The sequence below is a fragment of the Saimiri boliviensis genome, chromosome 8 (genome assembly GCF_048565385.1).
Source record: "Saimiri boliviensis isolate mSaiBol1 chromosome 8, mSaiBol1.pri, whole genome shotgun sequence".
Classification (NCBI taxonomy): domain Eukaryota; kingdom Metazoa; phylum Chordata; class Mammalia; order Primates; family Cebidae; genus Saimiri; species Saimiri boliviensis.
This window is the reverse complement of record NC_133456.1, coordinates 59,188,940-59,214,212: the sequence shown is the minus strand read 5'-3', so window position 1 is coordinate 59,214,212 and position 25,273 is coordinate 59,188,940. Positions and strand designations below refer to the sequence as shown.

At 37.7% G+C, this 25,273-nt stretch overlaps 2 protein-coding genes and 2 pseudogenes across 7 annotated transcripts in view; 2 read left to right on the top strand and 2 right to left on the bottom strand.

Annotated features, from left to right (window-relative positions):
• Nucleotides 1-1,809, top strand: part of UBA3 (ubiquitin like modifier activating enzyme 3) — a 29,679-nt gene extending 27,870 nt beyond the window's left edge. For all 5 annotated transcript variants that reach the window (XM_074404533.1, XM_010350123.3, XM_003939468.4 and 2 more), the window contains 5 exons: nucleotides 84-165; nucleotides 496-596; nucleotides 715-778; nucleotides 873-927; nucleotides 1,554-1,809. In XM_074404533.1, the coding sequence (XP_074260634.1) occupies nucleotides 84-165; nucleotides 496-596; nucleotides 715-778; nucleotides 873-927; nucleotides 1,554-1,642 (391 nt within the window). In that variant the 3' untranslated portion in view covers nucleotides 1,643-1,809. The remainder of the gene's footprint in view (nucleotides 1-83; nucleotides 166-495; nucleotides 597-714; nucleotides 779-872; nucleotides 928-1,553) is intronic.
• Nucleotides 1,810-2,882: 1,073 nt separating this feature from the next.
• Nucleotides 2,883-25,273, top strand: part of TMF1 (TATA element modulatory factor 1) — a 36,559-nt gene continuing 14,168 nt past the window's right edge. Inside the window, exons 1-11 of one of the 2 annotated variants that reach the window (XM_003939466.3) lie at nucleotides 2,883-3,168; nucleotides 6,134-6,525; nucleotides 8,905-10,109; nucleotides 13,216-13,319; nucleotides 13,957-14,083; nucleotides 14,878-14,983; nucleotides 18,722-18,864; nucleotides 19,421-19,587; nucleotides 19,710-19,866; nucleotides 22,789-22,881; nucleotides 24,203-24,359. In XM_003939466.3, coding sequence (XP_003939515.1) covers nucleotides 6,384-6,525; nucleotides 8,905-10,109; nucleotides 13,216-13,319; nucleotides 13,957-14,083; nucleotides 14,878-14,983; nucleotides 18,722-18,864; nucleotides 19,421-19,587; nucleotides 19,710-19,866; nucleotides 22,789-22,881; nucleotides 24,203-24,359 — 2,401 coding nt within the window. In that variant the 5' untranslated portion in view covers nucleotides 2,883-3,168; nucleotides 6,134-6,383. Of the gene's footprint in view, nucleotides 3,169-5,622; nucleotides 6,526-8,904; nucleotides 10,110-13,215; nucleotides 13,320-13,956; nucleotides 14,084-14,877; nucleotides 14,984-18,721; nucleotides 18,865-19,420; nucleotides 19,588-19,709; nucleotides 19,867-22,788; nucleotides 22,882-24,202; nucleotides 24,360-25,273 lie in introns of those variants that run through there. The other variant, XM_074404530.1, reaches the window with a different exon arrangement.
• On the bottom strand, nucleotides 3,442-3,877 carry LOC101047949 (protein mago nashi homolog 2 pseudogene; annotated as a pseudogene).
• On the bottom strand, nucleotides 16,213-16,743 carry LOC120367159 (protein S100-A10 pseudogene; annotated as a pseudogene).

Genomic DNA, 25,273 nt, shown 5'->3' with positions numbered 1-25,273 from the left:
AATGAGTTTTATTTTTTATGTTTATGTAAATCCATGTTTTGACCTGGTTCAGTTATATAAAGATGAACGTTTTTTTATTACAGTGCATACATTCCCTTGAATAATTACCTGGTTTTCAATGATGTAGATGGGCTGTATACATACACATTTGAAGCAGAGAGAAAGGTTAGTAGTGTTAAGAACACATTTTTGATCATGCATATATATTTTTTAATATTACTGGTTAGAGATTTGAACAAAAGTCGCCCATACATTTTCTAACTTCCAGAACTCTACTTATTATATATCTTCTGCTTTATAACCTGAAATAAATAACTCTATAGCAAATTAATTTAAAAGAGACGGTCCGTTATGAAAAGCAGGCTTTAAAGCATAAAAAGTTTTTCATAGGATATATGCATGATTATAAAACAACCTGATTTTTATTTTACTGTTCATAAAGAGACTAGTATTGGTGCATGTGCTGCTATAATTTGTTGTGTTTTATGTGTGTAGGAAAACTGCCCAGCCTGTAGCCAGCTTCCTCAAAATATTCAGTTTTCTCCATCAGCTAAACTACAGGAGGTTTTGGATTATCTAACCAATAGTGCTTCTCTGTAAGTATTGTAGATTTTTGTTATGTTTTAAAAATCATTTTTGTGATTTTGAAACCTTAAAAAAAAAGTCTTCGGATAAAAATGATGTTTGATACTTCTCTCTCATGATTATCTTTAGGCAAATGAAATCTCCAGCCATCACAGCCACCCTAGAGGGAAAAAATAGAACACTTTACTTACAGGTTATCAATGTGTATTTTTAGTTTTTTTCAGAAAATCATATCAAGTTTTGTTTCACTTTAATTTGCCTTGCATTAACATAATTTTGTTTTCTAGTCAGTAACCTCTATTGAAGAACGAACAAGGCCAAATCTCTCCAAAACATTGAAAGGTATTTTTAAATAAGGGTATTTACTAATTGTTTTCTATCTTTTCTCTTTTTTTGGTGAAAGTAATCAGTGCTTGTTCTAGATTTCCTCTTAATGCCTTTGTATATGGTTAGGTAATAGAACTGTAGAAATATTAATAGAATTTAAAAATTGCTCTTTTTTTTTTTGAGACGGAGTTTTGCTCTTGTTTCCCGGGCTGGAGTGCAATGGCGCAATCTCGGCTCACCGCAACCTCTGCCTCCTGGGTTCAGGCAATTCTCCTGCCTCAGCCTCCTGAATAGCTGGGATTACAGGCACGTGCCACCATGCCCAGCTAATTTTTGTATTTTTAGTAGAGACGAGGTTTCACTATGTTGACCAGGACAATCTCGATCTCTTGACCTCGTGATCCACCTGCCTCAGCCTCCCAAAGTGCTGGGATTACAGGCTTGAGCCACCACGCCTGGCTTAAAAATTGCTCTTTTAATAGAATATTTTAAAATCACTAAGAAATCAAATGTTACTTTGATTAAAGAGGATTGGATTTTGATGTTTATCTAGATCTTAATACTCTATAGTTTGTGTACGTGTGTGCTATCATTTCTGTTGAGTTTTTTTGCTTGTATTAATTATACTTTTTCTGTTTTAGAATTGGGGCTCGTTGATGGACAAGAACTGGCAGTTGCTGATGTCACCACACCGCAGACTGTACTATTCAAACTTCATTTTACTTCTTAAGGAAAATCTGCACATAATAGAAAACTCATGGAAATAATATACTTTGTGGATGCTAAGAAGTTTAATTGATGTCATTTTTAGCAATAGTGTTGCTTCAATTTGACTTTTTTTATATAATGAACCACTCTTTTTTAACTTTGTAACTTTCCCTTGAAGACGGGATTTTGGTGTTGGTGCTTGTAAGCATTTTCATTAATAATATGGGAAATGATACCTGGAGAGAGAGATTATGAGGAAATGTATTACTTCTTTTAGAGGTGGAAGCACACACCCTCTTCTATGTGAATTTTGTTATTATGGTCAAAGAATGCATTCCTAGTTTTCATTTGAGCACCCAGATGCACAAAAGATGTCCCTTTAAATAAAGAATTAAGTTTTAAATAATATTAAATATTACAGTCTATCATCTGGAGTATATTGAACATAGGCTATTCCTTTAATATTCATTTAATTGTGGCCATCCAAATGAATATTAATTATTGCAGAATTTATCTTGTCCATAATAATTTGTAAATGGTGTTATAGCTGAATATTTGTGCATGAAAATGGGCAATATTTTCATCTGTTTACTTGTAGTGCCATAGAGGCCAGTATGCACAAAATTAACACCAAGACATGGCTGTTTAAAAAATTTCATGTTCAAACAGTTATCACTGATGCTTTTGCACTATTTATTAATAAAATCATATATATTGTGTACTTCTTTCATTGAAATTTTTAAAAGCATATTAAGGGTAATAAGTAGTTCCATGGTAATATAGCAATATTTTTAAATGTGTAGCAGAATTACATCAAATTTTCATTGCACTTGAAATAATACTTTTGCTACAATGATTTCTATAGTAAAACTTTACTGGTTTAATTTAACTTGCTGTATCAATAATATAATGTTTTTGTTTCTTTCCTTTTTTTTTTTTTATTTTTGAGATGGAGTTTTGCTCTTGTTGCCCAGGCTGGAGTGCAATGGTACGATCTCGGCTTACTGCAACCTCTGCCTCCCGGGTTCAAGTGATTCTCCTGCCTCAGTCTCCCAAATAACTGGGATTACAGGTGCCCGCCACTGTGCCTGGTCTAATTTTCGTATTTTTAGTAGAGATGGGGTTTCACCAGATTGGCCAGGATGGTCTTGAACTTATGAACTCAGGTGATCCACCTGCCTCATCCTCCCAAAGTGCTGGGATTACAGGTGTGAGCCACCATGCCAGGCCATGTTCCCCCCCCCCCCCCGCCAAGATTTGTTATGTTTTATTAGAGCAAATTTTTAACAAAAGATAGCTTTTATTTACAGAATTTAATGTGTGTGGGGACTGTCCAACCTATGTGGACTCAAGTTAGGATTAACTATTAAGCCTGCTAATGTATTTTCCTATTTTCAGTTTATATACAATTTTTTTTTTTTTTTTGAGACAGTTTTGCTCTGTTGCCCAGGCTGTAGTGCAGTGGTGTGATCTCAGCCCACTGCAACCTCCGCCTCCCCTGGTTCTAGGATTCTCCTGCCTTAGCCTCCTGAGTAGCTGAGATTACAGGTATGTGCCACTATGTCTGGCTAATTTTTGTATTTTTAGTAGAGATGGTGTTTCACCATGTTGGTCAAGCTGGTCTCGAACTCCTGATCTTGTGATCCTCCCACCTTGGCCTTCCAAAGTGCTGGGATTACAGATGTGAACCACTGTGCCTGGCCTGCATTCAAATTTTTTTTTTCGTTTGCTTCACATTCATAAAATCCTTGGTACTGTAAATGACAAATAAACCCTTCTATCTCTAAATTAAATATACAAACAGCTTGAAAACCATACAATTTAAATTGGTTTAACCTTGAAGTATAATCCAATGAGACTGAAAACTAAACATTTCAAGTCTTGGACCAAACAGTAAAATACTCGAAGGCTTTCAGGATCCTTTGACTGATTTACTTCAGTAAGAGAACCCATTTTTGATGTGTTAAAATATGATGCTCATCTCCAATTACAGTTTCAAGCTCCTGTCAGCCAGCCTTGTCATGGGGAGGCCCCAACGCATCAGCTTCTTTTGTAATTTCACGGTCATCAGTAATTCAGTTCTTCCATAACACTCTTGTGCACATAACCTCTTTCCTGATCGTGACATCATTTTTGTAATTGCTGTTGGTATATCTAAGCTTTCCGTCCAGCTGAAATTAAACTCCAGAAACTGGTACTGGAGCTTGTCCTTGTGCCCTACATAGTAGCACATGTAGAAATTGTTAGCCATAGCCATTTTTGTCCCTGGGAAGCCTGCCAAAAACCTAGCCAACATGTTGCCCCGTTTTTGTTTGTTTTAAGTGACTTGAAACAAAATTAAGCACAAATACTAAAAAAGTAGGTGCTAGTTTTTTTGTTTTTTGAGACAGTTTTTTTACTCTTGCTGCCCCAGGCTGGAGTGCAATTGTGTGATCTCGGCTCACTGTAACTTCCACCTCCTGGATTCAAGCAGTTCTGTCTCAGCCTCCCGAGTAACTAGCATTACCGGCATGTGCCGCTACACCCGGCTAGTTTTTTGTATTTTTAGTAGAGACGGGGTTTCATCATGTCGGCCAGGCTGGTCTTGAACTCCTGACATCAGGTGATCCACCCACCTCGGCCTCCCAAACTGCTAAGATTACAGGTGTTGAGCCACCATGCCTGGCCTGGTGCTAGTATTTTAATGTGAGTACATATATATGTTCTCATTCTTTTTGACTTTGATGGCAGTTTTCTGTTCAAACTTTTTTTATTACTTATGTGTCATTGAATTAAGTTTTCATTAATCTTTCTAGCCACATATTGAATAAGTTTCATTATAAAACCATATGGAATAAATTTATATGCTCTACCTGAAAAGTTACAGATGTAGCCTACAATTTTGAAAGTGAGGGAGCTAAAATTCTCAAAGTAGCATTGTGAGAAGGTGACTGTCTCCATCTGAGAGCTGAATAATAGTTTTAGATGGTTTAGGTCATTTAGCCAAAGCTGTATAATTAGAAGTCTTGGAACTCTAATTGTACAGTTAATAATTTCAACCTGAATCTGCCCCAAATCTCCTCTGTTTACTGCTTAGCTAAGCTGTTTGAAAGTACTTGAGTTACTTAGTACTACTTGTGTAAATGACTAAATTGTTAGTTTTAACATGCAAATTTTTATTGTAATTAGATGAAATTATTGTAAGATTTTATAACTTCTTAAGGGGTTCAATCTGCCTTTTGGAAAGAAAAGTAATTCCTTTTTTGCAGGGCTCCTTGCAGTGGGGTAAAATACTCAAATATGGGGGCAGACATGTAAGATAAATAATCGGGAGGGTATTCATTCAGATTTTTGAATGAAATCTAGCTTTTAAATGTTGATAGGATTTTATCTTTAACATTATTGGGGCCAACATAGCTGCAGACTGGATTAGGAAGGCCACCAATTTAAGGTATGTTTTTATGGCTAAATGTTTGAAGGGAATCCACACAGAAAAGGTTGTATTTTCTTTTCTTTTTTTTCTTTCTTTTTTTTTTTTAGAGATGGGGTTTCTTCATGTTGGTCAGGCTGGTCTGGAACTCCTGACCTCAGGTGATCCATCTGCCTCGGCCTCCCAAAGTGCTGGGATTACAGACGTGAGCCACCGCGCCTGGCCCAGAAAAGGTTATATTTTAAGTAATATGGCCAATGCACATTGTTAGGATAATAGCCTTAGTGCTTCCTACCTGTCGTAGTCCATTTGGACTGCTGTAACGAATTGCCATAAACTGAGTGGCTTATAAACAGCAGAAATTTATTTCTTGCAGTTTTAGAGGCTGAGAAGTCTAAGATACAAGGAGCTGGCAGGTTTGGTGTCTGTTGAGGGCTGCTCTTCTAGCTTACAATTGGTGTCTTCTTGTGAACTCCCTTGGGCCTCTTTTATAAGGGCAGTTATAAAAGTGGGCTCCCATTCATGAGGGCTCCATCCTCATCAGCTAATGGTCTCATAAAGGCTCCCCTTAATACTGTCCCATTGGAGATCAGGTTTCAACATAGGAATCTGCACACCGACAGACCATTGTATTAAGGATATTTTGACTGTAACAATGAGTTTGCCACTATTTTGAGAGAGAGGTTGTGAGTTCTGCACCATGTGTTCCACGGGTGGGCACAGTGTTCGTACGTGATCCTTTCTTTTAGGCAAGCCCAAACTAGGGTTTCTCCTTATAATACTAAGTTAATGCAGAGCTTTTTAAATATTTGAGACAAAGGGCTAAGAGAAATGTGAGGCCCAAATTTCCCTTTGCAATTACTGCTGGCAAGGTGCAAGCTTTTAGTACGTGAACCATTTTTCTGGAAAGCACACACATGAAAACTGGAATATTCCTCATGGGAGAATCGACTTCTACTGGTAACCGTAGCTTTGCTGTCAGTACGGAATCAGTATTAACAGAAGCCCTTCCGCGTTCCTCGGTAACTAAGGGCAACTCGGCGCTCCCGGATGTGACGTCAACGTTTTTGTTTCCTCTTTTTCCGTCTGTCGACGGAACTCTAGGCTCTCAGATTTGGTTGCTGTGTACGTGGAAGAAGCAGGCGCATGCGCACACGGCCCCATTCGCCTCAGCTGTGCGGGAACCGCCGAAGGTAACATCCCAGGCTCGGGGGAGGCTGTCGGGGTCATGGCCGCACGCTGACGGAACCAGCCGAGTGGAAAAGGGGAGCGAAGCCGTTCCTCTGCTCCCTTCCCCCGGCCTGAGGCCTTCCCGCTTGGTGCTGCCGCCGCCACTGCCGGCTGAGCAGCGGCGATGAGCTGGTTCAACGCCTCCCAGATCTCCAGCTTCGCTAAGCAGGCCTTGTCCCAGGCCCAGAAGTCCATCGACAGGGTCCTGGACATCCAGGAAGAGGAGCCGAGCGTCTGGGCCGAGACCATTCCGTATGGAGAGCCGGGTAAGAAGGGAGGAGCAGGGTCCGCGGCTCCCGCGGGCTGCCGTTCTCCCTCTGTAGACAGGTGGAGTGGTCTAGAGAGAGGTCCTTCCTTGCTGAGGGAGTTCTCAGGAGGTAATTTCTCCCCGGCGCCCTCCCTGATGCCGCTTAAGCCTTCAAGTCGATCTTTGCCGGCTTCTTGAGGGAACGCCTGGCCCAGGTTCCTCCTTGTCGTTGGTCCTGGGTGCGAGGCTTGCGGAGTTCGATGACAGGGGACTCGGCTGGGTGTCCGCAAGCCTCCCCCGACGCAGCTTCCAAGCACAGCCTCCCTGAACCTGAACCTCGACTTGCTTCGCGTCTCAGGCACTGCTGGGGTCCAGGGTCTGAAGTACGGAAACATCAGGGAACGGAAGAACAATTGCTAACGTTTAGTGAACATTTCACGCTTGGTGGCGCGTCATGTGCGTTTTTATATTGTTCTTGTGGAGACGGAATCTCACTGTGTCTTCCCAGGCTGGAGTGCAGTGGCGCGATCTCGGCTCACCGCCTCCTCCGCCTCCCACGGTCCAGCGATTCTCCTGCCTCAGCCTCCCGGGTAGCAGGGATTACAGGCTCACACCACCATGCCCGGCTCATTTTGTATTTTTACTAGAGACGAGGTTTCCCCACGTTGGCCAGGCTGGTCTCAAACTCCTGACTTCAGGTGGTCCGCCGGCGTCGGCCTCCCAAAGTGCCGGTATTACAGGCGTGAGCCACCGCCCCCAGCCTGTCATGTGCTTTTTAATGGCCGTGCCATCTTCGGAACGTCTCCCAGAGTGAGCTTGGTTTATATCTGTGTTTTATATAGAGGAAAATGAGGCCCGGAATGGCCAGGTAACTTGCTCTAGGTCACACAGTGGATGCGGGTTAGAATGTGCCGGAGGTATTACCCGGCGAGTCTGTGACCCAAGATTTTTGGATAGTATCATATTTTATTTCTGAATAGCCAAGTCTCTCTTTGCAGTTTTCATTGAGCTTAATCTTTCAGGGATTTTCATTCAGTTGCTTTTGACTCTTAAGTCTAAGGAACATTTTAGCATTTTGACGTGTGAGGTGAAGATTTGCAGGTGTAGAGGATGTCAGCCTTTGTGTGAAAAAGGATAAGAGAGATGCTTGACTACTTCCTGGTGTCTGTTCTTAATTTTACATCAGTGAAAAGTCAGGACTTAAATTTGAGGTACCTCATTTTAAGACCTTTTGGTCCGTGTGTTTGTCATGGTCCTGTTTACTTTTTACGAGATGCTGTATAACCTTGCTGTAGTAATTTTGTTTTTTCCTGTGTGCCCAGTTAATTAGAATTACTAAACATTAGATGAGATAGAATACAAGTTTTAGATGTAGGGATGGATGTTTATTTCTGACATAATTTAGAATTTGGGAACAAAATTTCCTCTTAGAGTCTTGGAAGTGGGATTTAGAGAATTAGGCTGTGATTAAGTGGATGAAAATGAATTTATTCTCTAGAACATACCATTCCCATCAGTTTAATTTGATCTTTGGGAAAGAGCATTTGTCAGCAGTATCTTGGTTTGAGGCTTTTGTTTTGTTTTGTTTTTGAGACACGTTCGATTATGGCTCAATGTAGCTTTCATCTCCTGGGCTTAGGTGATCCTCCCACCTCAGCCTCCTGAGTAGCTGGGACCACATAAGTGCGCTAACAGGCCCAGCTAATTTTTAATTTTTTTTTTCTTTTTTTTTCTTTTTTTTTTTTTGTAGAGATGGGTCTCATTACCTTGCCCAGGCTTGTCTCGAACTCCTGGGCTCAAATGATCCTTCTAGTGTTGGGATTATAGTTGTGAATCTCCATGCCCACTGAGTTCATTTTTTGAGTGTTGCCCTCTGTCTAGCTCATAACTATTTTATTACTGATATTACAAGTAAAAACTTAACGTGAAACTGACTGAATAGGTTGGTTCATTTTTTTGTGACTGCCCTGCCTATTCAATCAGTTTTATATTAGTTTATTTCATATTGATAAGTAAAGCCTGTTATTATGACATGAATTATAGGTATCTTTGGCTTACTGTGGGTTATAAAACATAGACTGTTACTTCCTTAATTTGTTGTAGGGAAGAATAACATACTTGTATCTAATAGTCCAGGCCAGGTCCAATCTTTTGTCTGTCCTCCTCCTTTTTCTCAAGCAAATCCACACCAATTTTCTTCTTTAAGTCTTAGTATTAACTTGGAAACTAGTTAATGATGTAATAAGCAAGGAGTTTCATAGGGGCAAATTACAGATTGTATTTCATAGGGTATTTTTTTCTAAATTTATATTTATACTGATTTATAATGATGATTGAAATATTAATATAATATATATATGTGCGTGTCTTCTTTTTCAATATTTATTTTTTGTCAAAGGAATAAGTCCCCCTGTCAGTGGAGGATGGGATACTTCAACCTGGGGATCGAAATCAAACACAGAACCTCAGAGTCCACCAATAGCCTCTCCTAAAGCAATCACAAAGCCAGTTCGGAGGACTGTGGTCGATGAATCTGAAAATTTCTTCAGTGCCTTTCTCTCGCCAACTGATGTCCAGACCATTCAGAAGAGTCCAGTGGTATCAAAACCTCCAGCAAAATCACAACGACCAGAAGAAGAAGTGAAAAGCAGCTTACATGAATCCTTGCACATTGGACAGTCAAGAACTCCTGAAACAACTGAATCCCAAGTAACAGACTCTTCTTTGTGTGTTTCAGGAGAAACTTTGGCAGCAGGTACTTCATCACCTAAAACTGAAGGCAAGCATGAAGAAACTGTTAATAAAGAATTGGATGTGAAGGTGCCAACTGTACATTTGAAAGTATCTGAAAGTGTAATTGATGTGAAAACAACTACGGAAAGTATATCTAATATATCTACACAGTCTCTCACAGCAGAAACAAAGGACATGGCTTTGGAACCTAAGGAACAAAAACAAGAAGATAGGCAGAGCAATACACCTTCTCCTCCTGTTAGTACCTTTTCATCAGGTACTTCTACCACCAGTGATATTGAAGTTTTAGATCATGAAAGTGTAATAAGTGAGAGCTCAGCGAGCTCAAGACAAGAGACTACAGATTCAAAATCCAGTCTTCACCTGATGCAGACATCCTTTCAGCTTCTCTCTACATCTGCTTGTCCTGAATATAATCGTTTAGATGATTTCCAAAAACTCACTGAGAGTTGCTGTTCATCTGATGCTTTTGAAAGAATAGACTCATTTAGTGTACAGTCATTAGATAGCCGGAGTGTAAGTGAAATCAATTCAGATGATGAATTGTCAGGCAAGGGATATGCTTTAGTGCCTATGATAGTTAATTCTTCAACTCCAAAGTCTAAAACAGCTGAATCTGCTGAAGGAAAATCTGAAGAAGTAAATGAAACATTAGTTATACACACTGAGGAGGCAGAAATGGAAGAAAGTGGACGAAGTGCAACTCCTGTTAACTGTGAACAGCCTGATATCTTGGTTTCTTCTACACCAGTAAATGAAGGACAGACTGTGTTAGATAAGGGGACTGAGCAGTGTGAATCTGCTGAAAGTCAGCCAGAAGCACTTTCTGAGAAGGAAGATATTTGCAAGGTAACTCTAGAAAGTGGAAGGGATTTCTAGATGTGCTTTTTGGAGATAAATCATTTGTTTTGAAACATATTTTCATTTATGCATAATAATTTGTATAGATTTTGAAAGATAGGCATTTTGCTATTCAATATAGCATTAAAGACCTTGAAGTTGAACAATTATTAATATAATTTGAAATTTCTCCAAGGTAATTATGGTAGAATAGGTTGATACTTCAATATAGTTAAGCATAAAAATTTCATCTTACATCTTTATTGTTGAGTCCTTACCACTTTAAAATTCTGTTATGCGCATTAATATGTCAACTTGGAAAGGATTGTTTTCTTTCTTTTTTTTTTTTTAGGATTGTTTTCTAATATTAAATGTATCTTCATCTTTTTGCAGATAGATGTACCAGAAAAACTAAATGTTACAGTTTTTCTCGTATCAGAATTTTTTTTGCATGTTTGCATTATTTGTAGCAAATTTTAAATGATAATTTTTTTTCTTTTTTTCTTTTCTTTTTTTTTTTTTTTGAGACGGAGTTTCGCTCTTGTTACCCAGGCTGGAGTGCAATGGCGCGATCTCAGCTCCGCCTCCTGGGTTCAGGCAATTCTCCTGCCTCAGTCTCCTCAGTAGCTGGGATTACAGGCATGCGCCACCATGCCCAGCTAATTTTTTGTATTTTTAGTAGAGACGGGGTTTCACCATGTTGACCAGGATGGTTTCGATCTCTTGACCTCTCGATCCACCTGCCTCGGCCTCCCAAAGTGCTGGGATTACAGGCTTGAGCCACCACGCCTGGACGATAATTTAAGAGTTTAATTATTGGTGCTTTTCTGTTATTAGTATTTTCATTCATATATAAGGAGTATATATCCTTGTATTGCTTCAGTTTGCTTTCTGTTTATGTTATTTTTGAGATCTCCTATTGATAGCTAGATTTCACATGAATGAGAAAGAGAAATGTCTAAGGAACAAAAGCCTTGCTTAGGAGTGACAAATTGCTTCTACTTAATACATACGAAAGGAAAGTGATGTAATTTAACTAACATTAAGTCATAGTTTTGGTTTTTCCTGTGATTTTTAGATAGAGAAATTGAGTTGGATCTGGCATCTTTAATAGACTTCTGAGATACAGGATGTCTTGAAGAAATGTCCTGTAAGTGCCATGTGTTGAATTACTTAATTGTATTAAAAAGTGCCAGATTCTGTTACTTAGGTTAAATATTCACAAAAAAATGCTGCACAATAATAGTTCAATTAGTAATAGCTATATACTATAAGATATGTAATAGGAGTTTGAATTTTTTAGAAACCAGCACTAATTACTATCAGATGTTTTTGAATTTCAGTGTATTTAAGAAGGTAAGTGATCTCTAAGTTCATCTAAAACAAACTCAGGTAAGACTTCATTTTTTTGAGTCCAAAAAGGACCCCTTCCTACCCTTTTTATACTGTATCATCGCTTGAGGGGGAACTAAGGAACGAGACATTCTAAGCATTACTTTTTATTTAGTTTTATACTGATACATTATGGAGATTTAAAAATTCTTACGGTTTTTCTAAAATTACTTTTAGTATGGATATATGTATGTATGAAGGAGACAGGATCTCTCTCTCTTTCCTAGGCTAGCGTGCTGTGGTGCGATCATGGCTTACAGGGTCTCTGTTGCCCAGGCTGTTGCCCATGCAGTGGTGTGATCATGGCTCACAGCAGCCTCAACCTCTGGGCCTAAAGCAGTCCTTCCCCCTTATCCTCTCTAGTAGCTGAGACCACAGGCTTGTACCATGCCTGGCTATTTTTTATTTTTATTTTTTTTAATTTTTAGTAGAGATGAGGTCTCACTATGTTGCTGTGCTGGTCTTGAACTCCTGGGCTCAAACAGTCCTCCCATCTTGGCTTCCCAAAGTGCTGGGATTATAAGCATGAACCTGTGCCCAGCCCTACTTTTATTTTATTTATTTTTTGAGACAGAGTCTTGCCCTGTTTCCCAGGCTGGAGTACTGCCCACTGCAACCTCTTCCTCCCAAGTTCAAGTAATTCTTCTGCCTCAGCCTCCCAAGTAGTTGGGACCACAGGCACATGCCACCATGAGCAGCTAATTTTTGTATTCTCCGTAGAGAGAGATGAGTTTTACCATGTTGGTCAGGCTGGACTCAAACTCCTGACCTCAAGTGATCTGCCCTCCTTGGCCTCCCAAAGTGCTGGAATTACAGGTGTAAGCCACCATGCCTGGCCTCTACTTTATTTATTTATTTGATTATATTTTATTTTTAGATAGAGTTTGACTCTTGTCACCTAGGCTGTAGTGCAATGGCACGAGCTTGGCTCACTGCAACCTCCACCTCCTCGGTTGAAGCGATTCTCCAGCCTCAACCTCCTGAGTAGCTGTGATTATAGGTGCCCACCACTATGCCTGGCTAATTTTTTTATTTTTAGTAAAGGCAGAGTTTTGCCATGTTGGCCAGGCTGGTCTCAAACTCCTGACCTCAGGTTATCCACCCACCTCAGCCTCAAAGTGCTGGGATTACAGGCATGAACCACTGCACACGGACTTCTGTTTTTTAAATGCAATATATCATACTAAGAAAAGGGTACATGTTTCAGGTGAAGAATCATAAAGAAAGCAGACACTTGTATATCCACTACCTAGCTAAGATATGGTCTTTAAATCCTCTCTTTGACCTCTTCTGATTGCATCCATCTCCCTTCTCCTTTTGGTGTATACGCAGACTATTCCAGATTTTTGCTGTTACCAGGAAGCTGCAATAAGTATTCTTATCCCTGTCACCTAGTGCATTTATGCAAGAATTTTCGCCTCTAAAGTATACCTAAAAGTGAAATTTTCTATATCAAAGAGTATATAGGTCTCCAAGTAGATATTGTTTTCCCAAGTGGTTTCTCAGCTTGCACTCCCACTAGCTCTTTGGTTGTACTTACTTTTACTCTCCTATCCCCTGCCTAAGAGTACTGCTCGTTCTGCATCCTCTGTGTTCCTAATATTGCTCTTAATAGTTTTTATGAGATAAAGCTGTTTTCTTTATTATAGTTATATACCTGCATGTAGAAATGGTCTTTTATAAAGCTAAGTGTCCTGACTTTTTTGGTTTTCTCCTTATCCAGACAGTTGAATTGCTGAATGAAAAACTGGAAAAAAGGGAGGCTCAGTTACTATCTCTTAGTAAGGAAAAAGCACTTCTAGAAGAAGCTTATGATAACCTGAAAGAGTAAGTATTCTACAAATGTGAATAATGTTACACATTTTCTGGAGAACTGTATACTTCATACATATTTAAGAATGTTTTTGAAATTAAAATGTTTTGTAATTTTATCATTATTGAAAGTTGTATAGCATTTCAGTTATAAACGTAAAGATTACTTTTCTGCTTTGTCTTTACCATATTACCTTTGGCATTGAAGAGCGTTATTTTGCAAAAACTGCAAAGCTCTTTCCTTTCATTTTTAGTCTTTTAGTATTACAGATTTAAAACATGTATTTAAAGAAAACTGTGTTATTGTAGTTTAAGAAAATACTGGGTATTGGTTTGCTATCAGGAGCTGGTTGGGAAAATGTGACACAGAAAGATTCAGAACTGAAACATTGTATTTACTTTCTGTTATTTTTGCATGTCAGATATTGGTGACATTTTCACTTTCTAACAGGTTTTCTTTGAAGTATTTAAAAACAAACTTAACAAGGGAAATGTCCTTATTTTTTTCTTAAAAGTTAATAGGCCCAATACTATTCTATTTTATTAAGGTATATGTCAGAGAAAAGTTATCTTCCTTTTGAGAACTGAACTCAAGTGTACCTTTGTGATATATAAACACCATCCTCATTCTCAAATATTGTTTTAAATTTAGTGAAATGTTCAGAGTGAAAGAAGAAAGCAGTAGCATTTCTTCCTTAAAAGATGAGTTTACTCAAAGAATTGCAGAAGCAGAAAAGAAAGTTCAGCTAGCCTGTAAAGAGAGAGATGCTGCTAAAAAGGTAATTGAAATTTAAATAATATTAATTAAACTCTATAAGACAGATTTTTCAGGAGTACATTCATCATGTTTTGATAGTGGGAACAAAGAGAAGCAAGGTAAAAAGGATATCGTATATTAACATTTAAATCATAGAGTTTTGGCTAGGTGTGATAGTTCATGCCTGTAATTGCAGCACATTGGGAGGATGAATTGGATGGGTCACTTGAACCCAGGAGGTAGAGAGTAGCCTGGGTAACATGGTGAGAACCCATCTCTACTAAAAAATGCAGAAAGTTAGCTGGTTATGCTGGTGTGTACCTGTAGTCAGCTACTCAGGAGGCTGAGGAGGGCAGATTGCTTGAGCCCAGGAGTTCAAGACAAGTCTAGGCAACATGGTGAGACCTCATCTCTACAAAAAATACAAATATTAGCTAACCATGGTGCCATGTGCCTGTGGTGACCTGAGCCCAGGAGGTTGAGGCTGCAGTGAGTCATGGTTGTACCAGTCTACTCCAGCCCAGGTAACAGAGTAAGACCCTGTCTCAAAAAAAAAAAAAAAGGAAAGTTAATTTATGGTCATTTACGTTTTCATATTAAAACTTGCTTGTATATCTGATTTAGGTTTTGTATATCATTTTCAAAGCTGTTTTCTCAGTCTTAGTTAACCAAGGTAGTAGATTAATTGAACAAAACTTCCAGATTCTTATTGAGAATGTGATTATGGATAGCTTCTTTGGATGGGGGAAAAAAATGAGAACTATTCTTAGAGTGAAAGTAATTCTTTATGGTATTCACAGATTTCTTTTTTATTAGGAAATCAAAAACATAAAAGAAGAACTTGCCACTAGATTAAATAGTAGTGAAACTGCAGACCTTTTGAAAGAGAAAGATGAGCAGATCCGAGGGTTAATGGAAGAAGGTACGTATTTAGTTGACTATAGAAAATATTGTAAGAACAGGAAAAGTATTTGCTATATAACTAGCTGATGCTTCCTAATTAAAAATACTGAAAGCAAGGATGGTTTGGACTTAAACTATAGAAATAGTAGGTGACAGTTTGTGGAATAATGAGGAATAAGATATATTGAGATGGAGATACGTGTTTATAGCTTTTTAGGGAGTAAAAAAAAAAAAAAGTAAGACCCTAGTAAAATAGACAGAAATTTGTGCTGTCCTAAAAACTGTCAACAGGTCTTAAGAGCCTGTCATTTAAACCAAGATAATCAAAGTGTATAATTCTGGGATTTAGGTAATATCTGAATACCTAGTTTGGGTTCTATATGATACTGTATTGTTCTGGCATTTGATAGTGAATTTTTCATTGTATTCTTAATTTTTAAATTATTAAGCATTTTTGTCTCTGAGAAGATTTAAAATTAACATCGTTGGCTGGGTGTGGTGTCTCATGACTGTTATCCCAGCACTTTGGGAGGCCGAGGCGGGTGGATCATTTGAGGTCAGGAGTTCGAGACCAGCTTGACCAACATAGTGAAAACCCATCACTACTAAAAATACAAAAATTAACTGGGTGATGGCAGTGTGTGCCTGTAATCCCAGTTACTCAGGAGGCTAAGGCAGGAGGATGGCTTGAGCCTGGGAAGTAGAGGTTGCGGTGAGCTAAGATCATGCCACTGCATTCCAGCTTGGGTGACAGAATGAGACCTTGTCTCAAAAAATAAAATAAAAAATAAAATTAACAGCATTATAGAAGTTAAAGATCTATTCATGAAATAAATCATTATATATGGACACTGAATTAATTTCTTCATGTAATATCCTGGGAGAGAGGAGGTTTTAGAAAAGATAGTCAAGTGAATTTCTCTTTTTCTTTCTCATTAGTTGAAATTTTTCTAGTTATAAGAGTAATACTTGCTACTTGTAGAAAGTTTTGAAGTTATAGGAAAGTATATAAATAAAGAGGAAAAGTAGATTATAATCCAATATTGTAAGGAACTATTAATTTTTTCTAGACTTAAAGCATTTTAAAATTATTTTTAAACATAGGATCATGTATTTAATTTGCAGTGTTCCTTCTCTTATATCTCTCTATACCACTAAATGTTTTTGTTTTTTCAGAACTAAAAAAGAACTTACTTATTGAGGGCAAGGGAATGCAAACAATACAAAAATCAAAAGCTTGTCTGGCATTTAGCTTTTCTTTCTCTGCTCATCAAATGGGAGTTAGATTTTATTTGTACACTTGCTAAGGGTCCTGATCTGCTCATGAAATCCTTATATGGGAGAAGCTGTGGGGCAGATTCCTTAAGTGACCCTTTGGGACAACTCTTATCAGGGCCGGGGGAATTGCTCATTTCTGCCTACTTCTTTCCCTTCTGCTTCATGTGTACTACAAAATAGTCATTGCATGCAATGGTGAGGCCCGCAATTAGGGAAAAGAAGCTCTGGAAGCCCACTTTGCTGTCTCTGCACTGGTCCAGATCCTTCATTATTTTGTCCATGGCCAGAGGGTCTTTTTGATTTTCCAAAAATCCAGGGAACTCTTTTTCCATGAGTACTCTGAGATCCTCCTTTGTTAAGTAGCCTTTATCCCCAGCAAATCTGTGAAATGTAAACATCATGGTTTCCATGGCATGTTCCATTTGAGATGGCATTTTGGTGTGGTCTGTTGAAGCCTTGGCCAAGGCGCGGCGGACGCTGGGCTAGCTAGATGCGGGGCAGTGAAGCCCCATTAAATATTTTTTATCATTATTAATAACTATAATATCCATTATATGGGTATATCATATGTTTTACTGTTTCTAATGTTGTACATTTATTTCTGTAATGTGAATATTATAGTTAGTGGTAAGATGAATATTTTTGTCCTAAATCATTGAACTTAAGTAAATTTCCATAGAAACTGTAGAGTTTGAGAACAGTTGGAAGCAGTCATTTCATTTGAAAAAGTTAGCTTTACCTAACTTTTTGTTTTTCATTTATTCATCTAATATTTATTGAACAGTTAGTATGTCAGATATTATATTTGATACAATAAATATGACACCCTCTATTCTTTAGGAGCTTAGTTTAGTGAGAGGGAAATACAGGAATACAGATAATTAGAAAACACAGTTCTGGCTGGGCATGGTGACTCACACCTGTAATCTCAGCACTTTGGGAGGCCGAGGCAGGTCAATCATGAGGTCAAGAGATTGAGACCATCCTGGCCAATATGATGAAACCTTCTCACTACTAAAAATACAATTAGCTGGGCATGGTGGCACTTGCCTGTAGTCCCAGCTACTCCAGAGGCTAATGCAGGAGAATCGCTTGAACTCGGGAGGCAGAGGTTGTAGTGAACCAAGATTGCGCCACTGCACTCCAGCCTGGTGACAAAGTGAGACTCCGTCTCAACAACAACAAAAACCCCACACAATTCTAAGCACTAAAATAGAAAAATGAAGGAAGAGTTGTTATAATTATTTTCTCAAGGTGTCTTGAAGTTGTTAACTACCTTGTCTTACAATATTAGAAACTGAAGGGAAGGCTAACTGCATGGTTTTATTTTTAAAAAGTCATTTAAAATATTAATTTCAAATGTTACTATTTTGTAATTTAGTAATTTTGTCAGAGGATGGACTGATGTCTTTTGTTTAATGAACCTTTTAACAGAGAAAATAGAGCAATTTCACATGGGAGTATTTTGTATTCACAGAGTATTTACATTTCACACAGGTGTATTACATATTGTTTCCACATGCCCCAGAAATATTTTTAAAACTTAAAGCTGAAGAGCTGTAAAACTCAAAGCTTGAAAGCACACTGCAGTGAGTACCTGATCACTTCATCACCTAGATTCATCAAGTGTTAACATCTTACCACACCTCTTCCATGTCTTTCTGCACACACATACGCTACCTTTTTGTCAACCCATTTGAAAGGAGGTTAAAAATACTATAACATTCTGCTCCTAAATTCTTCAGTCTACATCTCCCAAGGGGAATTACATTTTCCTTGACAGGTACACCATAGTCAAACCTAAGAAATCAGCATTAATTCAGAAGTGTAATCCAGCATGTATTTTAATATTTATCTTAGTTGTCTTAAAAATGTCTCTTATATTTGATCATTTGTGCTGCCCCAAGATCCAAAGTTTGCTGATTGCATTTGGTTGTTAGGTCCTTTTAGTCTTCCATCGATCTAGGACAGGTCTCTCTTCTTCAGAATATCATTGAGGATTATGTGGAGTCCAGGGCAGTTGTCCCACAGGATGTCCCATGTTCAGGAATTTGTTATTTCTTCATGATTAGATTTATATCATATTTCTAGTAGGAAATATCTAGGTGACATTGTACACCTACATTACTACATCACATCAGCAGGCACATACTGTCAGGCTGTACTACAATTGGTGATGCCAAAACTGAATGTTTAGTTAAGGAGTTGACTGCCAGATTTTTCTCTTTATAGTTAGTAGGTGATATGTGAAAGTGATTCTTTAAGACTGTGTCAGTATTCAGTTTCCCAACATCCTTTTACCCAATAATTTTAAACATTCACTGATGATTCTTGTCCAAATTAGTTATGATATTGTGGGTTACAAAATTGTGATTTTTAAAAAATGCTATTATTTTATGTTACTGGTTAGATAAAACATTCTATTGAGATTTTTAGGGAATAGTTATCTTCTGAGTTTATACTTTTCTACCATCACCAGGGGAAAAACTTTCAAAACAGCAGCTGCATAATTCTAACATCATCAAGAAATTAAGAGCTAAAGACAAGGAAAATGAAAATATGATTGCAAAGCTAAACAAAAAAGTTAAAGAGCTAGAAGAGGAGTTGCAGCATTTGAAACAGGTGAATAGCAGTCATAATTCTCAACATATCTATTCTTCTTACTTCCTGTCAAACAGTTGGCCATGGTTTATGGAGCATTTGAAAAGATTTAATGGAGTAGTAATATGTAGGAAGAATTTTTCAACCAATAAATAAATGTTAAGATTTTTCAGCTGGGTGGGGTGACGCATGCCTGTAATGCCAACACTTTGGGAGGCTGAGACAGGCAGATAACTTGAGGCCAGGAGTTTGAGACCAGCCTGGCCAACAAGGTGAAACCCTATCTCTACTAAAAATATTGAACCAACCTAATACAAAAATTAGCTTGGCATGGTGGTGCACACCTGTAGTCCCAGCTACTTGGAAGGCTGAGGCACAAAAATTGCCTGAACCTGGGAGGCAGAGGTTGCAGTGAGCCAGAACACTCCACCCTGGGCAACAGAGTGAGACTGTCTGGAAAAAAAAAAAAAAAAAAAAAAAAAAGATTTTTCTCCATTATTATAGATTCCTGGAATACAATTATTTACCATGGTGTTATTTCTTGAAAAATACTTTTGTCTGTTTTTATAACATTTAGGTCCTCGATGGCAAAGAAGAGGTTGAGAAACAACATAGAGAAAATATTAAAAAACTAAATTCTGTGGTAGAACGCCAGGAGAAAGATCTTGGTCGACTTCAAGTAGACATGGATGAACTGGAAGAAAAGAACCGAAGTATTCAGGCTGCCCTGGATAGTGCATACAAGTAAGAAAATGAGCAAATATGCAACCCATTTAGAATGAATTATCAGAGTAGGATGTTGAAGAAATACTTTTTTTATTATCTGATCACTGGCAACATTTATAAACTCAATCTAATTTTTTAAGAGAACTTACTGATCTTCACAAAGCCAATGCTGCAAAGGATAGTGAGGCACAGGAAGCTGCTCTGAGCCGTGAAATGAAAGCTAAAGAAGAACTTTCTGCAGCATTAGAGAAGGCCCAAGAAGAAGCCCGTCAGCAGCAAGAAACATTAGCCATTCAAGTAAGCAATGGATGATGAATTAGAGTAGTTTTAAAAATATTTGTTTATGCTTCTGCAAATTAAACAGTTTATTAGCTGGTTTGAATCAAACTTTATGTCATGATACATGTTTTAGATGTCAGAGTACTGGATTCTGCTAAATTTAACCAGTTGTGTTTTTTAAAACTATTAAAGTAATGCTTGCATGATACCAGTATTGTTTAATTTTTTGTGAGTTTTAGACCCATTTGAGAGTATTATGAAAGCTAGGAACCCTCTTATGAGAGAAGAGCAAAAATGCATATACATATTGCATATAATTTTGGGAGATTAACTCCTGGCTCATTTATAACATCTGTGGAAGTCCAAGGACCTCAGATGAAGCAGGAAAAACAAAACTTGTGAGGCTTTCTCTTATTAAATCATCAGTTGATGGGCAAATGGGTTATTTATACTTTGTGGTCATTATCAATAATGCTGCTATAAATATCCATACACAAATTTTTGTGTGAACATGTATTTTAAATTCTCCTAGATATTTATCTCCTTGGATCATATGGTAACTCTATTATATTTAATTGTTTGAGGAACTGGCAGACTTTTCCATAGTGGCTGGATTACTTTACATTCCCACTAGCAATAGATGAGGGTTTCAGTTTCTCCACATCCTGCCAACTTTTATTAATTATCTGTTTTTAAAATTATTGCCTTTTTAGTGTGTGTGAAGTACTAATTGAGTATGGTGTTGATTTGCATATTCTTAAAGACTAATGATGTTGAATACCTTTTCATTTGCTTATTGGCCATTTATATATCTTCTTGGGAGAAATTTATTAAAATATTCAAATCCTTTTTACATTTTAAAATTGGGCTGTTTGTCTTTTTATTGTTATTATGAGTTCTTCTGCATACTAGATCTTTATCAGATACAGGATTTGTGAGTATTTTCTGCCTTTCTGTGGGTTGTCTTTCTTCTTGATAGTGCCCTTGGAGGCCAAAAGTTTTTAATTTTAAGGAAGTCTAGCTTATCTCTGTTTTCTTTTTTATTTGTGCTTTTGACATCATATTTAAGAAACCATTGCTTAATCCAAGTTTATGCAGATTTTCACCAGTTTCCTTCTAAGAGTTTTGTAGTCTTAACTCTTATATTTAGGTCTTTTACATGTGGATATCCAGTTGTTGCAGGACCAGTTGTCAGAAAGAACTATTGTTATTGACTTCTATGCCCTTCTGATTTAATTTTAAATTTTGAATATGTAAAATATTTACAATTCCAAAGTGAGAGCAAAATCTATTCAGACATTTACTTCCAGTTTAGTTGCTCCCATTTCCTTTCCTTGCCTATAGGTAACCATTTTATTAGAGTTTGGCTTACCTTTTCAGTGTTTCTATTGGCAAATGCAAGAAAATATATGTATCTATATATTTGCATGTTCTGTGTACATACGCATTCACTTATACCCTGATTTCTTTTCTTTTCTTTTTTTTTTTTTTTTTTTTTTTGAGACAGAATCTCGCTCTGTCACCAGGCTGGAGTGCAGTGGCATGATCTCAGCTCACTGCAACTTCCACCTTCCGGGTTCAAAAGATTTCTCCTGCCTCATCCTCCTGAGTAGCTGGGATTACAGGTGCCTGCCACCATGCCCAGCTAATTTTTGTAATTTTAGTAGAGAAAAGGTTTCACCATGTTGGCCAGATGGTCTCAATCTCTTGACCTTGTGATCTGCCCACTTTGGCCTCCCAGAATGCTGGGATTATAGGTGTGAGCCACCGCACCTGGCCATATATCCCAATTTCTATCTCCTCCATCCTTTTTACATAAATGATAGTTTATTATTCGTACATTTTATATTTGTTTTATTTACTTAGTAAAATATCCTGATGATCACTCTAGTAAAACATAGAGGTTTTTTAAAAATATCTTTTTACTGTTTTATAATACTTCATTAAGTAAAGTATTTTCAGCTATTTCTTATTGATGGATATTTGAGTTGTTTTCTGTATTTTGCTATTATAAGTCATGCCATGGTCAATATGCCCTTTGTGTTTCTGCTACTCTTTTACTGGGCTAGATAAAATATCAGTAATTTAAAGTATATTAGAATAATAATACAGGAAAATTGGGGGAATGGGAGATAGAGCAAATATGGTCTATCATTCATAAATTCATCACTTTTTACAAGTACTGTCAGTTTTATGTATTAGTGTTTTATTCTATTTCCATGTATGTATTTTTTATAATTGATGTCATACATACTATATTTTTCCATTAATAGTAAATTAGAAATTTTCTTACATGCTTTATACATTTATTGTAATTTGTAATGGTTATATTTATGTTGTATCAACGTTTGCAAATATAGATTACTAGTGATGGAGATTTAGAATATTGCTAGTTTTGTTTTTGCTAGCCTATTTAATACTGTAGGGACTATCCCTATGTATTTACAAGTCTGCTTTCTTAGAGTAAATTTCCAAGACTAGGATAGCCAGGTGAAAGGATGTGAGAAGTTTGATGATTCTTTAAACATGTTATGTTTTCCAAAAAGGCTATAGTAGTTTATAATGTATGCTCCTGTATATGAGTGGAGTACCTGGCTTTTATAACCCATATAGCGCCTATCACTTTCTGTCCAAAGTGGCAAATATTTATGGATGCATTGTCTTTTCTCTAATATTGTATGGTAATGGCTGTGCCTTATACATATTTGTATGCATGTCTTTGCCTTGACAGAGTGCTTTTCTAAGTAAGCATTGAATATACACCCAGTTTTGGAATTGCTTGATGAATGCAATGTGTGATAATCATATTTAAAAGTTCGATGGAGAGTCTCAAGTCTCTATACATGAACAATGTCAACACAACACAAAATGTGTAGTTAGCAGGAAGTTGTAGATAATAGTGTGCCGTTGTTTGTGAATGTATTGTTTCTCCTTCAACAGGTGGGGGACCTTAGGCTTGCATTGCAACGTGCAGAACAAGCAGCTGCCAGAAAGGAGGATTATTTACGCCATGAGATTGGTGAACTTCAGCAGGTACTGTCACAGTTTTCTGAAACACAAGTCTAACAAGTATTTGTCTTTCTAGAAATAAAAAAAATGACTCAGTGGGATAATGTTGATGGAACTGAGAGGACTACTATCACACTTAGCATTTGCTGTATTTTTGTGGCTTGTGTGAATAAATCAGAGTGAGCACCTTAAAAGTGTATACAAGAAAATATTTTGTTTTTATAGAAAATAATGTTATCATGATAGATTTGTTAAGTATTGCTTTTCCTTTTGTAATGGCTTATTAGTGATTATCAGTCTTTGATTACTGTGGGACAGGTAACAGTTCCCGGTTTCTATGTCTCTTGTTAATTTTCCGTCAGTTAACATGCACAGAAAAGGGAGAGGAAATTAGATTGATTTTTCTGTTTTTATAACAGCTTAAAAATATCTGGATGAAGAGGCAGCTACTAAGAGGTTTGGATGAACTCTTTTTTAACCTTCAGATAATTGAAGACTATCATAGAAATGCTTTTTAAAAAAGCATTTATTTATTTATTTTGAGACAGACTCTTGCTTTGTTGCCTAGGCTGGAGTGCAGTGGCGTGATTTCGGCCCACTGTACCCTCTGCCTCCTGGATTCAAGAGATTCTCTTGCCTCAGTCTCCTGAGTAGCTGGGATTACAGGCGTGCACCACCATTCCCAGCTAATTTTTTGTATTTTTAGTAGAGACAAGGTTTCACCATGTTGGCCAAGCTGGTCTTGAACTCCTGACCTTAGGTGATTCACCTGCCTTGGCCTCCCGAAGTCCTGGGATTAGAGGTGTAAGCCATCGTGCCCACCCAAAGAAGCACTTACTTAGATACTCTATTACACAGTCTAATTCTATTGTAAGGATCAACAGTTAGAAAAATAATTAAGGGCCGGGAGTGGTGGCTCATGCTTGTAATCCCAACACTTTGGGAGGCTGAGGCAGGCAGATTGCCTGAGCTCAGGAGTTTGAGGCCAGCCTGAGCAACATGATAAAACCTCATCTCTACAAAAGAAATACAAAAGTTAGCCAGGTGTGATGCCATGTACCTGTAGTCCAAGCTACTTGAGAGGCTGAGGGTGGGAGGATCACTTGAGCCTGGGAAGTCAAGGCTACAGTGAGCCAGGATTGTGCCACTGCACTCCAGCCTGGATGATAGAGCGAGACCCCATTTCTAATAATAATAATAATAATAATAATAATTTAATTAAAAAGCAAATAATTTTCTCTTGGAAAAAGAATTCTCCAGGAATCTCTCCAAAATTTAGAATTGCTAGTGCTTTTAATGTTTTTATTACTGTCATTGGTAGTGACTTAATAATTTCATGATTCAGAGACTCCAGGAAGCAGAGAATCGAAACCAGGAACTGAGTCAGAGTGTTTCATCAACAACAAGACCACTGCTTCGACAGATAGAAAATTTGCAAGCAACCCTAGGGTCCCAGACATCGTCGTGGGAGAAATTAGAGAAGAATCTTTCTGATAGGCTTGGTAACTGCTTTAGTTTTTATGCTCAATGCAGAAGCCCTTCAATCTTGTTTATAGAATTAGAGTAATGGTATGAAATTGAAATTCATTTGCTCTGGTAGTTATATTTTGTGTTTAATATTTCGATTTTTACGTTTTCTCTTTTTCTACATGTATTTTTAATACGTTTATTATGTCTCTTTCAAACCATTTTTTCTCGTTACACAATGTTATCAGATACTGGCTAAAGTACTTCCATGTCATTCTTTCATTCATTTCTACAGACTGTTGCACTTGAGTTTTTTTCTTGTCCATTGCTAAATCGGACCCCTTTGTAGCTTGCCTGCAGTAGTGTAGGAGGTTGAGATCAGATATGACTCTCATCAGTGGTAGAATTCCAAGAGTGAAAATAGGTCTAAGGAGAGTCAAGATCAACTTTAGAAGAGAGATACTATGGAGTCTTAAGATTCCATATTCTGGCAGGGCATAGCGGCTTACATCTGTAATCCCAGCACTTTGGGGAACCAAGATGGGTGAATCACTTGAGGCCAGGAGTTCAAGACCAGCCTGTTCAATGTGATGAAACCTCATCCCTATTAAAAATACAAAAATTAACTAGGTGTTGTGGTGCATACCTGTAATCCTAGTTACTTGGGAGGATGAGGCAGAGAATCACTTGAACCTGGGAAGCAGAGGCAGCAGTGAACTGAGATTGCGCCACTGCACTCCAGCCTGGATGACAGAGACTCCATCTCCCATATTCTGCTTTTTAACAGTCATGCCCCAGGTTGCTCTTCTGTGATATTAATAAAAAGGAATGTATTGTTCTAAAATGTTTCCCTTGAAGCACAGACAGGTAGTGTATGTATATTATAGATATCCCAGCAGCTAGCAGATTCATGAAAAATTCAAGTATGCCTTTTATGCCTGACACTAAC